This window comes from Colius striatus, chromosome 13 (assembly GCF_028858725.1).
Source record: "Colius striatus isolate bColStr4 chromosome 13, bColStr4.1.hap1, whole genome shotgun sequence".
Taxonomy (NCBI): Eukaryota; Metazoa; Chordata; class Aves; order Coliiformes; family Coliidae; genus Colius; species Colius striatus.
The window spans coordinates 22,535,610-22,549,813 of record NC_084771.1 but is presented as its reverse complement, the minus strand read 5'-3'; the positions used below and the strand labels follow the sequence as shown (position 1 = coordinate 22,549,813).

Sequence of the window (14,204 nt, the reverse complement as noted above, 5' to 3'; positions counted from 1 at the left end):
TTTTCTATTGAATTCTTAGCTGGCTTTAGTCTGTGGTTCAGAGCCAGTTCCTGGTGGCCTGGGGATTGCAGATGCCTTGCCACCAGAACAAACAGCTTTGTGAACACTGGCAAAGCTCAACCCTTCTTCATATTTCCAGTTAAGAGAGTAGGCTCAATTTATAACTAGTCCCTTGAAATAGGGAATTACAAATCTTAGTTTCAGTGTGAAAGCATGAGACCTTATTGTTTTCTTTCTACTGTGTAGTGATTCTTTCTTCCCTCTTCCTGTTCCCCATACAATCACTGCTGTCTCCTACAGAAATGGAATCCATTGGAAATCAGCTACCTCTGGAAAAAGAATGGTTTGGAAACCTTTCAGAAAAGACAAATTATTAGGAGACTCACTTTCAGGCTTCTGGGCTTATTTCCTTTACATGTGGAAAGCAGACTGTCTGCAACCCACCAGGCTCATTTGGGTTTCAGTATTCTTCATTTACATACAACTCCTCTTACTTGGCCTCGTAATACTTAGATCGTCACTGGAAGCCCTCTAGCATCTTCCTCATCTACTATTTATTCCTTTCAGCCACCAATTCTGACAGCAAATCCTGGGTTACCAGCTTTGCCATTATTATCTATTGTTCTTCTTATGTTCCAGCTTTCCTCATTAAATGTGGTCACATAACCTTTCCTGCCACTCTGCAACCTTCTGGGAGCACTGACCCCACCAAACTCCATGACCATGAAAACAAAAATGGATCTTCCTTTTTAAAATTCATAAGCTGTCTGTTTAGCTTTTAAAAGAAGAAAAGCAATAAATGTGGAATTCATGCCTGTCAGTCTACACACCTTTAGAAAAATGAAAAAGATGCTTAACATAAACACCTCAAATTCAACTCATCAAGGAGAGCTCTTGCAGACACAGGGGTCCTGAAAACAGTTGGAAAGAAAGGTCTGGATCCCTCCCAGCACAGCAGCTCTGTGGGCTTCCTGAGAGATGTCTGTAGGTGGGTTCCCATCATCTGAGTGACCTGTGTGGTGACCAGCACCACAATATTCCTGTGTGTTTACCCAGGTGGTAAAACAATGCTGTAGTGGCCATCAACTGTTTTGTGACTCCCTTCTGAGTTCTCCCTCAAGCTGTCACCTCCAGAGAGCCCCTTTACACCCCAGGCCTTACAAGAGTGGGAACCATATGCTCCCAAACACCAGTGAAATTAAATGCTCTTTAATCTGCAAATTACAATTCAAATTACAAGGGTTTTTTTCTGTGTAGGAAAATTAACAGATTCATCTACGAACTCCTGCATAGAATGAACAAGGTCAATTTCACAGCAATCTTCTTGTTGAAACAAAAGGAATGTATCTTTTTAAGAAGCTCTGTTTTATAGCATTTCCAATCGATTCGATCCTGGGGAATAGCTTGCCTAGTACAGGGAGGAATGGCTCTCGTCTTCTATAGACTTCTCCCCCAAAAGGAGGAAGAACTTTTCCCTCAAAATTGCAAAACACAGTGAGGCTCATCAAACTGCGGTTTCCTTTTACACGTGACTGAAAGATAACTTATCCTGAACTATCTAGACGAAAGGCAGGCTGCTGCTCCATTCACTGAGATTCCTGCAGAAGTTCCCATTTTCTGAATTACCAGCAGTTGCACTAATGTGAGTGGCTGGTGAAGAAGCACTCATAAAGCTTTCAAGTCTATTGCTGTTGGCTTAGTCAGGACTTTCTTCATCATGAGCCTGAGTAGATTTATTGTCTCGGTCATGGAGTGTGAACAAAAGTGATAGTGCTCACCAGCCACTTAGTTTTTTTTCAATTCTACTCAATTCTAATTGTAACTAATGAAAAGAATGCTACATTTTTAGGTTCTGGTTCCAGGATGCATTTTAAATAGAAGTAGCCTCCAGCGCTGTTCGAAATACAGTCTAAATAACGCAGGGTTGTTAGCAGAAAAGACAGCACTATTAAACAACATCAAGTAATGGACAACTATTCAAAGTCATTATTCTTGATTAGTCCAGATCATTATTACTGAGCGCATGTTACCTTATTTGCACTCAGTAATACTTGTATTCATTCAGGAACGTTAAGTAATCATTACTGATTAATTACTATTGATTGTACTGAATGGTTGTTTCCACATTCTGTGGATTTTCAGTGCATACTAGGAAGCACTGACATTTTCTAAATAGCTTTGTTTTCTTCCTACAAAAAAAAAAAAGGGTAATTCTTTTCAAAAGTAAATAGTTTGGGAGAAAGTTGACTTAAATCATAGAAGTTTTTCTAAAAAGCCCACCAGAAATGATTTCTTTTTTCAGTTCAGAGAACTTTCAGGTAAAAGAATATATTTTGTGCCGTTTGAGAGGATGACGTTTTTTACAGCCTCTGAACTGAAGCACATCATAGCAGTGTGCAACATGAGCCTTTCTGCTCTAAAGTGGGAGGAAATATCCACCAATTTTATTACATAAATGTACAGGTGGCATTTTGAAGAGAAATGAGTAGGAAGGAGGAAGACTATAGTTCTGCTGAATATGCAAAACTAACGGTGCTGAAAATGAGAGGTTTCTGAAAGTTGCCTGTTTATTTGCCTTGCAAATACTTCTTTCTGCAAATACCTGCTCATGGCATGCCTTTACACAGTGTTTTGTCTGCACTTGTTTAGCTTGAAGCTTAGAGGCATGAGGAAGTGTCCCTATAGACATTTTACTGTTCTTCCTAACGACAGGCTCGCTTTGTCAAGAGCGACATGTTGAAATGATGCATAAGAAAAGATTTGTTTTGGGCCATGTTGGATTATTTTTTAAAAAATTAACAGCATTATCAGGGAAGGAGTAAACAGTATCATTAGTGTCAGGGTTTGAGTAATGGAACTCTTTCCAGGTGCACAGGGCAGGTTTTGTCTGCTGTGCCACCCTCTTGCCTCAGCTAAACCACTCTGCAGCAGAGCTGCAATGGATAGAGGCAGTGGCAAAGTGGCAGTATCTCCTGCAAGAGCTCTTCACAACTCCTTTTGATGGGAGTAACCACCCGACACATCAGTTTTGCTCCAGGCTTTTTTTGGTTGTGGCACAATCAATTAAAATGACAAAATGATGCACGATGGGAGGATGAGCCTCATTATATTGTCGCTTGTACTTTGTAACTTGCCATCATGCCTAACAAAGTACAGAAACTGTGCAACCTTGCTGTGCAAAGTGCAAATGCTTCACAATAACACCATGACAAAACCAGTTTGGGGTTTTTTGTTGTGTGTGTGATAGCTCTGTTAAGGATGCAAGTCTATAGGAATTTGACTTGGTCTTGTTTTCACGGTTGTGAGCTGGGCTGATTGTGTTTATTCTACCCTACTAAGGTACTAAGGAAAGTTAGGTGTAGCTCGCAGTCTGCTCACCTGGATTTAGCTCTGTCTGGGTTCTTTGGTGATGGAGAAGACGATAGTTTGAAGTGCTATGGGATTACATTTTTCAAGGTTTTAAGGCCAAAATGTTTCTGTGTAACTACTAGTCCAACTTGTTGCATACCTGCATGGGTGCCTGTGCCCAGGGCACTGGCAGCAGGGCCACAGCACTGCTCTGAGGGAGCACCAGACACAGACCTGTTCCAGCCGCCCCAGCACAGGCCACAGCTGAGCCCTCAGCAAGGCGGCTCCGGGAGAACGTGTGGAGGGAAGGGCAGAGCGCTGCCAGAGCAAGGAATGAGGGATGGGGTGTGGGAAACAGCTCCAGGCGGGAGGTGCTGCGGGCTCCATGCTGAGACTGCCCTGCAGCCATGGAGGGATCCTGAGACTGGTTTTACTGGCAGGAGCTGCAGCACTGAGGGTCCATGCTGGAGCAGAGGATGGTGTGAGGAGGAAGGAGTGGCAGAGAGGAGCTGTTTCGGACAGGCCACAACCCACATTCCCCAACCCCTGTACCACCTGGGGAAATAGAGGTAGAGGAGTTGAAAAAGGAAGTGAGGGAAATATGTTTTAGCTTTTTTGTCTTTCTCACTGTCCAAACGTATTTTAATTGTAATCATAGTCTTTTTTCCAAGTGGAATCTGGTTAGCCCATGACAGTAATGGATAAGTCATCTCCTTGTCTTTACTTCGACCCATGAGCTTTTTCATCTTATTTTCTCCTTCTCATTCTGTCAGGGGGAGAGAGTAGCTAGGTGGGTGGCTGGCAGCTGGTTGACCCACTACAGTGTCACATGCTGTAGAATTTTATATAGCAGTTCCTTCAGAGGGAGGAATGGTTCCTGCATGATGTGCTTTAACATCAGCACATAACCCTTCTTCACATATGTATAGCACTGTGTATTGGAGTGAAATCTCCTGAAGGCGGGAGAGAAAGAGGGAGAGGAGCAAGACGTGTGACAGAGAGGAAATGGCACAGTGTATCCTGACCAACATTTGAGATGCCAACAGATTCCTGTGTTTGTGAACTTGCAAGCTCAAAAGAGCTGCTGTGCTGGGTTAGATCACTTGTCAATACAATTTCTACAGGGTTCTTCACAGTAAATAAAAGATGAGCCTTTACATTTCTTAGTAATTCCTCTGTCACTGTTTGAATGTGTTACTGAAGTGTTTGTGAAGGTGAGAGCTTAACAAAGAAACTTACTGTGTCGAAACAAACATGGTAAAAAGGAAGCGGGATAAATGAAAACATCTTTCTGTCCCTGCAGAAACTCAACGTATTGCATGAAGGTATCCATGTCCTTGACAGTAGCTGAGAATGAATCTGGGCTTTGCTACAACAGCAAGATTAGATATCTGGAGAAATCAGAAGTCACTAAGAGAAAGACGATCTCCTGTCCTGATATTGAGGATTACAGAACAGCCAGTCAAGAGCCAGATGTAGTATGGTACAAGGTAACTATTGCTCTCTTACTGCAATTGTGCTGAAACTATACAAAATCTCCACTGTTTTCAGTATGAGGCTTTTCTGAGCCTGAAATGGTTTGTGACTGGTCTGGAGGATGCTCTCCCAGTATTACAGAAGTAATATGAGAGTGTTTGTGCAAGAGGTCACATGAGTTCTAACAGCAGTATCACATTGCCAAACCACTGTGCTTCTGCACCAGTTTCCTCTTCAGTAAGATGTCTCTCTGTAGTAGGAACAAAGGTAAGCAACCTGTGTTGGAGCCAAAAGTTTACCAGCACTGCCAACTTCAGTAGTGCTACTATTTTCTACATTAATTTTTAGGAAGTCTGACGGGTAACTTCACAGAAATGCATTTGCTTTTGCTGAAGTTCATTGAGTAATTTTACTGAGGTCTGTTAATTTTAACTGTAATCTGTTAGATACTTCTACTACTTGGCACGCAACTTAGCTGGCTGTAACTTCTCCAAGACCTGTCAAATATCACACACCACTTTCAGCAGTAGATGTATTGATGATGTGTTTCTGTAGCTTGCCAAGAAAACAGGAGAATGACTAATATATGGATTGTCAGGCAGACATCAGGTACCAAGACCATAGCAAGGTCTGGAGAATTTTACCTGATGTCTGGACTTGCACCAAAAGCCTGCTGTTTGAAAATCCCTCAGGTATGAGTAGCTGCCAGAAACAATAGAGAAGATTAAAAAGCTGAGAGTCAGAGGGAACAAGAAATAGTTGGCCAAGAGGAAGAGTTTAGTGGGATGCATGGAAAATAGTTTGGTTTATAGGTATAAAGGTAAAATGAGTTTTGGATAAACTTGGTTCAGATAATGAAGACAGAAACATACAAACTAGTTAAATCCTAAATTTTGAGTGCTTGATTTGTCAAGATTAATAACATTTTTTAAACACAGTTATTTTGTGTGAAATATGTATAGAGCTGCAGATTTTCTTCCTTTTTAACAGGTTGCATCAGAAAAGAGCAATTATAAAAGTTGTCATCTATTTCTGTTTTTTACTGAGAGCTCACATATTCTATCTTATAGTAACAAAACCTGTGTCATAACCCACTGTTAGCATAAACGAAGCATTTCTTTCAGCCACTGAAGCTGCTTCTCTTGCACATGGGTGGATGTCTTCAGTGCTGTTCATACATAAATTATATGTATTCATTTAGGTCTAAAATCTTGGAGAAGAGAGTGTACCAGAGAGAAGCCTTTTGTTGCCCTTTCTGTCTAGGTATTACTGAACACCAAATCACTGAAGATGTCATTCTTTTTGCAAGAGCACAATGCAAACATAGTGTGGTGGGAATAATCTTCATCTGCCATGAAGCACAAATCAGTCTAAGGAAGATGCATGTATAACCCCACATCAATGATGCTTTGTTCTGACCAAGAAAGGGAATGGAAGGGTCTTTGTTCCATATCCTCACACAAGTTATCTGGGTTGCACACACAAGTTATGTGACACCAGGCTGGAGTGTGACAGATGAATGGTGAACCCTGGTGAAGCTGAACAGAGTTGATGTGGCTGGATGATAATGGTGAGAAAATCAAGTCAGCAACCATTAGCCTGGCTTGAGAATAAAAAGAGACATTAGTGGAATAACCTAGTATATGTACTCCCTTATCCATATCTAGCAATCAAGTGCTATCAGTTCAGTTCCAAGACAATACCTGTATCATCTGGACCTGAGTTAGGACACTCAGTAGTGTGAAATGTCAATATTAATGTTATGCACAAGGTGGACATGTCAGATTATCCCTTGAAATTTATTCCTGAAACAGATTTTTAGAAAAATATTCTTGAAGATATTATGGTACAGACTCTTAATAGAAGCCTGCCTCTTCAAATGGGTGTAAGGCCAGTTTCTGGAAAATATATAATTACTTGGTTTTCAAAACAACATGACGAGTATGGGATAGCCCCTACAAACCATAGACTTAACATCATGCTGTGTGAGGCAACGTGTGTAACAAAACACAAGTCCCTTCTCCCAAAGAACAGTGTAAAGTGATATTGGACTTTAGGATCTGACCCTCACTTTCTGAAGACATCTGTTTCCAGTCATAGCACACTAGGTCCTCAACCTTTCCGCCTCTACCTTTGTGATTGAGTTTGATGTGCAGCTGCAGGTGTAATCAGCCATCTTCTTGAGAAAATCTGCTCCAGAGGCACTGCGAGGCAATGCCTTTTCATTATGCTGAAATATTTAGAGAACATTTTCTTACCGGGAGAGAGTATAAGTTGTCCAAAATGGTACAGTAGATAAATAAGTATGAGGGAGTCCTCAAGGTTGGTTGTTTACACCTTTAGCTGAAAAGAGAAATCACTGTGTTGAGGAGAATCTGCCAGTTCACTAGCAGACAGGGAGTTTTGACTCACGACTGATGAAATACCCTCAGACAGGACCGTAATGGTGCAAGCCCAGCAAGTGCAGGACTCACCCTGCCTTCCACAAGGCTTCTCTGTATGGAGACGTTAATGAATCTGAGCCAATAATTGCATCCAGTTACAGGGAGTTAACGGTAATTTCGCCATGCTCTTAAAATAATTATGCCTTAGGTAGATTTCCACATGTACACATGATAGGTAATAAAGCATTTGCTATGAGGATTTAGCAGTAGTGTGAACTTCACTTCTAGCCAGAGTTCCACTGTGTGAAATATTTACTTTTAGAGATATCCACAATTAATACCATTGATATAGACACAGCTCTGTTATGCCTGTTAGAACTGTTTTGACAAGAAGTATAAGGATTTTTTTTTAAATAGATCTATATGTCAAGGCATGAATGGATGAATGGGATTTAACAGTAAGAGCAGTTTCATGAGAAATCAACTGGTAGAGGAAAAAAAGTATATTACATCTAGAATGTGGAGTCCCAATCCATTTCCACCATCTCTTTCCTACTACTGGCTTGAAGGAAAGGCTGTGGAAACAATCAAAATGTCAGGTGAAGGACAGGTAGTTGTTATCTACCCTACAAAAAATAAGAGTTGTCGAGGTGCTGCCACACAAATTTCAAGGAAGAGAAAAAGAAGTGTAATAGTGCACAACTGAATTATTGGGGGTAGAAAACTCACAACATTTAAGCAGGCTAAGGGAAACAAATAGGCTAGAAAAGGAAACTTTTGGATTCTTTTAGGAGGCAAACATTGTGCAAAAACAGAAAAGACGAATTAATTGGTTAAAACAAGCAACAGTCGTACAATTGAGCACTTTCCTTTTCAGGGAAATTAGCAAACTTCCAAAAGTATAGATTGGTTTCATAATATGAAGGCTAAATGGTTTTTTCTTAAATTGGTTTGTTTCTCAGCCATTTTTGTTGCTTAAAATACAAATTGCTATGATTTTCCAGCTTCTTCCCTTTTTTATTTTGTTTTGTGTATTGAGCTAGTCTGTGAAAACAGGCAGAATGAAACAGGCACTTTCAACATTTGCTTACAAAGCCTGCATAGCCAGTAGAAGAAAAAAACAATTAACTAAAATTTGGGAAAGGCTTATAAATAATTTTCAATATTAAGTGTTTTAAGTAGATACAAAATGAAATAATTCAGAATTTAGTGGTACAATTCCAACAGGACTATCATTCTCTGTAGATCCACAATAGCACAAACATTGTTTGTGCTCAATTTTTAATCTCTTTAGTAGTAAAGATGTCACCCTTCTTATTACAAATAGGTAATACCTAAAAACATAAAGGATGTGAAAATGTACCTTTGATCTCTTTGCTTCTATAACATAGTGAATATAAAACTGATAACATATGACAAGGTCTTTTAGTGCTGCACTGAGAGGTGCATATCTGAAATATGCTGGCTTTGTATATTCCAGAACGGAATAGAACTTCATCATATTTTTTATCCAGTGTTCAGATTTAGTTACTCCAAGTACACAGATGATGTATCTTTGAACAGGACAAAAAAATGAGTGTAAATCAGAAAGGATTTAGTGGCATTTTCCAGATCAGATCTGTGTCCTGCATGAGTCTCAAGCAATGTCAGAACAATTTAATGACAAAAATAAGCTCTGATTCTTCATAGCACAGCAGATAGGATCTGAGTCCTGATCATTCTCTGTCATCAGTGTTAAAGTTCACAAGCAAGACAGGATTACACTTCCCTTACAACTGTACTTTGGAAACAGAAAGGTAACCTGAACACTGTAACCTGCAGGAGTATTGCACAGTTTCAGAATTTGATATATGGCCAAATTATAACTGAATTTGGCCTTCTAGGGATAGGAGTAAACACTTCAATGCTCCATTTTAGGGTGCAATGCTAGAAGCTCATGGTCCCACCTTTTTCTTTATTATCCTTTCATTAAAATCAGACATTGTGGATTTGGAATGTCTATGGGGTCCCAAGAAAAAAATATGGAAGGTAACTGATCAGGCTGCAAGGCTACAGTATATTAGGAAAGGAAAGCCCCTCATTCCACTATGTCACACACTGTACAGAAGGACTCAAATACTAATGCTGCAAGACCACAATTCCTAGTGAGGAACCTTGAGCTACCAAATAACAGGTAAGGTCTGCCTGGCAAAGTCAGTAAGAGTTGCAGACCAACAGTACCCTGTAGTCCACAAGAGGAAGCATGTGACACTGATGCTACAAAGAGCTCAGTGATGGGAAAAGTCTGAATCAAAGCTCATCAGGTGCCAGAGAAGCCAGTGATGAGAAACACAGACCATAAAGAAACCAGGCTTCCAAAATTCTCTTGCTCATAAAACTGCTGTTGTTCTTCCCGTTTTCTCCTGTTGGTAAATGGTTCTAGCCTGAGACCTCTAGTAAAGTTCGCCTTTAGGCTAACTCTTAATGGATGCTGTCCTTACTACCTTCAAAGAGATGCATTTTAATGGTCCATCCTAAAGTTAGAGGTCTTGGCAGTTGCTCATCATGAAAAAGAGAAGATACTTAACCATTGCTTCAGGGCACCATGTATTAAACATGGCCCATGTGATGCAATGGGAATTACTGAACCTTAAAACCATTTCTGTTTAATTTCTGTCCTCAGATGAATTCCCATTTCAGATCTACGTGCTTTCTGAAATGATATTTCAGTTGCAAAATATGTTGAAGTAATTGTTTACTTATATATAATACTGAAAATCTGATCAGACAACATTGTTTATGCCATATAAGCTGGGTAATTTTGGCAATGGATTCTTTTCTGCAGGAATGTAAGCCAAAAATGTGGAGAAGCGTTGTAATTCAGAAGGGAAATACACTCTTAATACAAGAAGTCCAGGAAGAAGATGGAGGAAATTATACCTGTGAACTGAAGTTTGAAGGCAAGCTCATACGAAGAACGGTCGAATTGAAGGTTACTGGTAAGAATCTTTGTTCTGTGTGAAGAGAAGAAACCAAAAAACCAAACTTTGAAATAATAAGAACAAGTGGGTTTCACAAGTCAGGGAATCTATTTAATAGAAGTCCAAACCAAATCCCAGTAGCAAACAGTCTCAAACTAGGGAAAATTTATATCAAGGTCTGATAAAGTTCCACAGAAGACTACCTTTTTCTCTGTACAAAACCTGGGAAGGCTGATTATAAAGCAAAAGATAGAACTAGGTCCCCTCTATGAGCTGGAAGTAATTCAGATTCCAGTTTCTTCATTGCTATACGGAGGAAATGTTGACTGGAACTATAAAAAAGGCCTTTGGTGAGCTTTGTCCTCAAAATACAGCCAAAAGAGATATCCTGAGTCAAAATTTTTTTGAATGATTATTCTGTATTTTTAAGCTTTAGTTTAATTTATGGCGATCAACTTCTCTAGTCTAGGATTTGTCTTTAATGAAGTATGTGGCACAACTTGTTCCAAGAATGAAGCTAGGAACATTGGACTGTAAGAAAAAGTAGCTTGCTGATCAGGAGGTCATAAATTGTATGTTTCTGAGTCCATGTAGTAATCTCCTAGAAAACAATATTTTTCTGTCTCTTTGTGTCAGGTACCAGAAAGAAATGGGTAAAATAATATTGTTTACTAATGCATTCCTATCCCTTTCCATTCTACTATGCAGTATGACATCTGTAATGATTATTTTGCCTTCAGTGTCTGTGGAACTTTGGAAGTATCTGCAAACAATTGAGGTTTTTATCAGCCTTTCACACAAAACAATATGAACAAATGGTTAGGTATTTTCCTCTCTGTGTTCTGACATTAAAATGGAGTCCCGCTTAAAGCAGCAACAAGTAGAGTTTGACTTATTTATATCAAGCTGAAATAGTCCATGTGATATTTCTAATGTGTTCTTGAGCCTCTCAGTTCAAGGACAGGGAGCTGCTTGAGAGAGTTCAGCACAGGATCACAAAGATGATGGAGTGGAGCATCTCCCTTCTGATGAAAGGCTGAGGGAGCTGGGGCTCTTCAGCTTAGCGAAGAGGAGACTGAGGGGTGAGCTCAGTAAGGGCAGGTGTCAGGAGGATGGAGCCAGGCTGTTCTCAGTGATGTCCAATGATAGGACAAGGAGCAATAGATACAAGCTGAACACAAGAAGTTCCAAAGAACATAAGGAAAAGCTTCTTCACTATTGAGGTGAGGGAGCACTGGAAGGGACTGCCGAGATGGGGTGTGGAATCTCCTTCTCTGGGGACATTCAAACCCACCTGGATGAGTTCCTGTGTGCCCTACTCTAGGTGGTCCGGCTCCGGCAGGGGGGTTGATCTGGATGATCTTTCAATGTCCCTTCCAGGCCTTGAGATTATGTGATTTTGAGTGAAATCCATTTTTCTATTTTTATAATCATTCCTCATTTTAAACGAGTTCTTTTCCCCATGGGCCAGATTCATATACCATGTGATTCCTTACTGTCCATTTTTGACCACGGACAGGTCTCTAAAGTATTTATTTGACCTACCTGACCCCAGACCTGTCAAATGAAGATATAATGCTTGCCTTATGGATAGTTGTTATCCTGACCGGTCTTTAACCAGAATATGAACTAAGTCTGACAAAGTGAAAATGAGATGCATCTAATTCAATTCCCCATGATGAATATTCTTTAGATAACATTCTGTGCTCTCCCTCTCATCGTGACCTTGCTAGAGCTCATGTGTTCTTTTCATTATTTCAACAGTGTGATATATCCATACTTCACAACTCAACAGATTTGTCCTGAACTAACTATAGTAGGCATTAAAGTTATTTGTTTTATTAAAATCTTTTTTACTTAAATTATAAAAAAGGTAAATATGGAATATGAAAGTGTTTTTCTTTCTGCAAAATGCTTGAGAACCCAGAGATTGTTCCCCTTGTAATGTCTTGAGAAATTCATGTCAAATTACATTTCCTTTAGTTTATAAATGTCGGTAAAGACCTTTTCCACATTTAAGTGTTTGGGAGCTGTATCTGATGTTATGTGTTTGCTGGTTGAATCTCTCTAGGTATCTGGAATAGACTGGTAAGTTTATCTGAAAATATGGATTAGAGCTATGAATGTAATACACAGAACCATGTAAGAATATTGTCTTATAGCTGGGTGCTTCACCCTTGTTTCTGCTGTTTCAGTTTGTGAACCTTATATTCATGTAAGTTTAGATCTTTATGGGGCAGAAGTCAAAGGAAACTCAAGAGGATTAGTTCTTTTGTCTGACCACGTTGGGTGGAAGGTCCTGAGGCAGATCAGATCACAGACTAGGAGCAGGTGCACAACGTAGATATTTCATTGAAGAATGTCTCATGGGAGCCAAAAAGATAACTACATACTAGTGTAGGTTTTGGCACACCCCGAGGCTAGTGCAGTTCTAGGTTGGAAGCATCTCTGGAGATCATCCCTTCCAACCCACAGCTCAAGCAGAATCCACTGCAGCAGGTGGCCCAGGGCTGTGCCCAGTTGGGTTTTCATTACCTCTGAGAACACAGACTCCACAACATCTCTGGGCAAGGCTGGCACAGTGTTCAACCACCCTTATAGTACAAAAAGAATTTTCTTATGTTTAAACAGAAATTCTATTAGATGTCATGTGTCCAGAGCCTTTCATTCTTTCACTGTTTGACTCCATCTTCTTCACACCTTTCCACCAGATTTTTATACACATGGATAAGATCTCCGTGAGACTTCTTTTCTCCAGACCAATCTACACCAGCTCTCTCAGACTCTCCTCATACGATTGCTGTTCCAGTCCCTTAAACGTCTGTGCAGCTGTTCACAGACTCATTCCAGTATGCGTGTCTGTCTTGCAGTGGGATTGTTGGTGCACTGGGCCACATTATTCACCTGTCTGAAAATGGAGTTATGATTAAATACTCTACCAGGAGGACCTAGGGTGAGACCAGAGCTCAGACTGCTGAACCTGCTGATCTTTAAGAATCACTCTTAGCAAACACTGCTGAGGGCTTCCCAGCAAAGCTGTGGTTAAATTGTCTCTGCTAGCTTGCAGTGAAGATGTGGAGAGGAGGATCTTGCCTTCTGTTTTCTTCTGCAGGAAACTTCTAATGTTGTTTCTGTTACTGGTACTTATTAACGTTCCTGAATTGGCATTTATTGGCAAGTGCCTGGGTTCCTCTAACAGTACGATTTTGAACGACAAGACTGTCAACCACTGCTAGCAGCCACAGTGACCTGAAACTGTTATTAAAGAGTTATTCTGAAAGTGAAATAGGCAACTCCACATCTTCTTGGAGCAAGGAGAGCTGCACTGCCATGGAGAGAGGGGAGATTGGGTTAGCTCACCTGCAGTCTTCAAGGCATTCCCTAAAGTACAAAATACTTGAAATACCTGTTAAGTCAGTTAAGTTATTTCTGCAGTCTCTTGATTGGAAGACAGGGATCTTTTCTCTTTTGTTTAAGTTGCGTCAAACCTGGTGCATGAGGTTTTTAGTCTTTTTTGACAATTCAGGTGGTTACGGAAGTGGCAATATGAAGTAACTGATACTCATTAGTAAATGCAGTATAGGCATCTAAAGAGTGAAACTTGAAATCAGAATAAATGCAGTGCTGACCTAAGAGAAGTTGGAATAATGGAAAGCTTGAGGAAAATTTGAAGGTGCAGGAGGCAGATGCACCATTTTAACTTGCTGTTGGAAAAGGTGAACAGAATAGGTAATGACATCCACAACTAATACAGCAGCTGTACTGAAGATGTGATGTCACAAGGCAGCCTGATCAAAGTTAGGTGCAGGCAAGAGAGCAATGGTGGACTAAGTGAAGAATGGTGATGTGTTTTTTATTCAAATTGGTGTTGCTTAAGCATTCATTTCAGGTGGAGTCTGCTAGGTGAGACTTTTAAATAGGAGTAAAGCTCTTCTCTTACTAGTAAAGCTCTTGCTCTTATCTAGCAATCATTTAAGCAAGCTTCCAGTGAAGTCATTAGAGTTATTAGAAGGTGCTGCCTTAACTTCTGTGCCAG

At 40.2% G+C, this 14,204-nt stretch overlaps 1 protein-coding gene across 10 annotated transcripts in view; it reads left to right on the top strand.

Moving 5' to 3' along the window:
- Positions 1-14,204, top strand: part of IL1RAPL2 (interleukin 1 receptor accessory protein like 2) — a 390,373-nt gene that overhangs the window by 209,198 nt on the left and 166,971 nt on the right. For all 10 annotated transcript variants that reach the window (XR_009819683.1, XM_062006928.1, XM_062006927.1 and 7 more), the window contains 2 exons: positions 4,652-4,838; positions 10,033-10,186. Coding sequence is in view for 9 of the 10 variants with exons in the window: in XM_062006928.1 (XP_061862912.1) it covers positions 4,652-4,838; positions 10,033-10,186 (341 nt within the window). In the remaining variant the exon portion in view is untranslated. The remainder of the gene's footprint in view (positions 1-4,651; positions 4,839-10,032; positions 10,187-14,204) is intronic.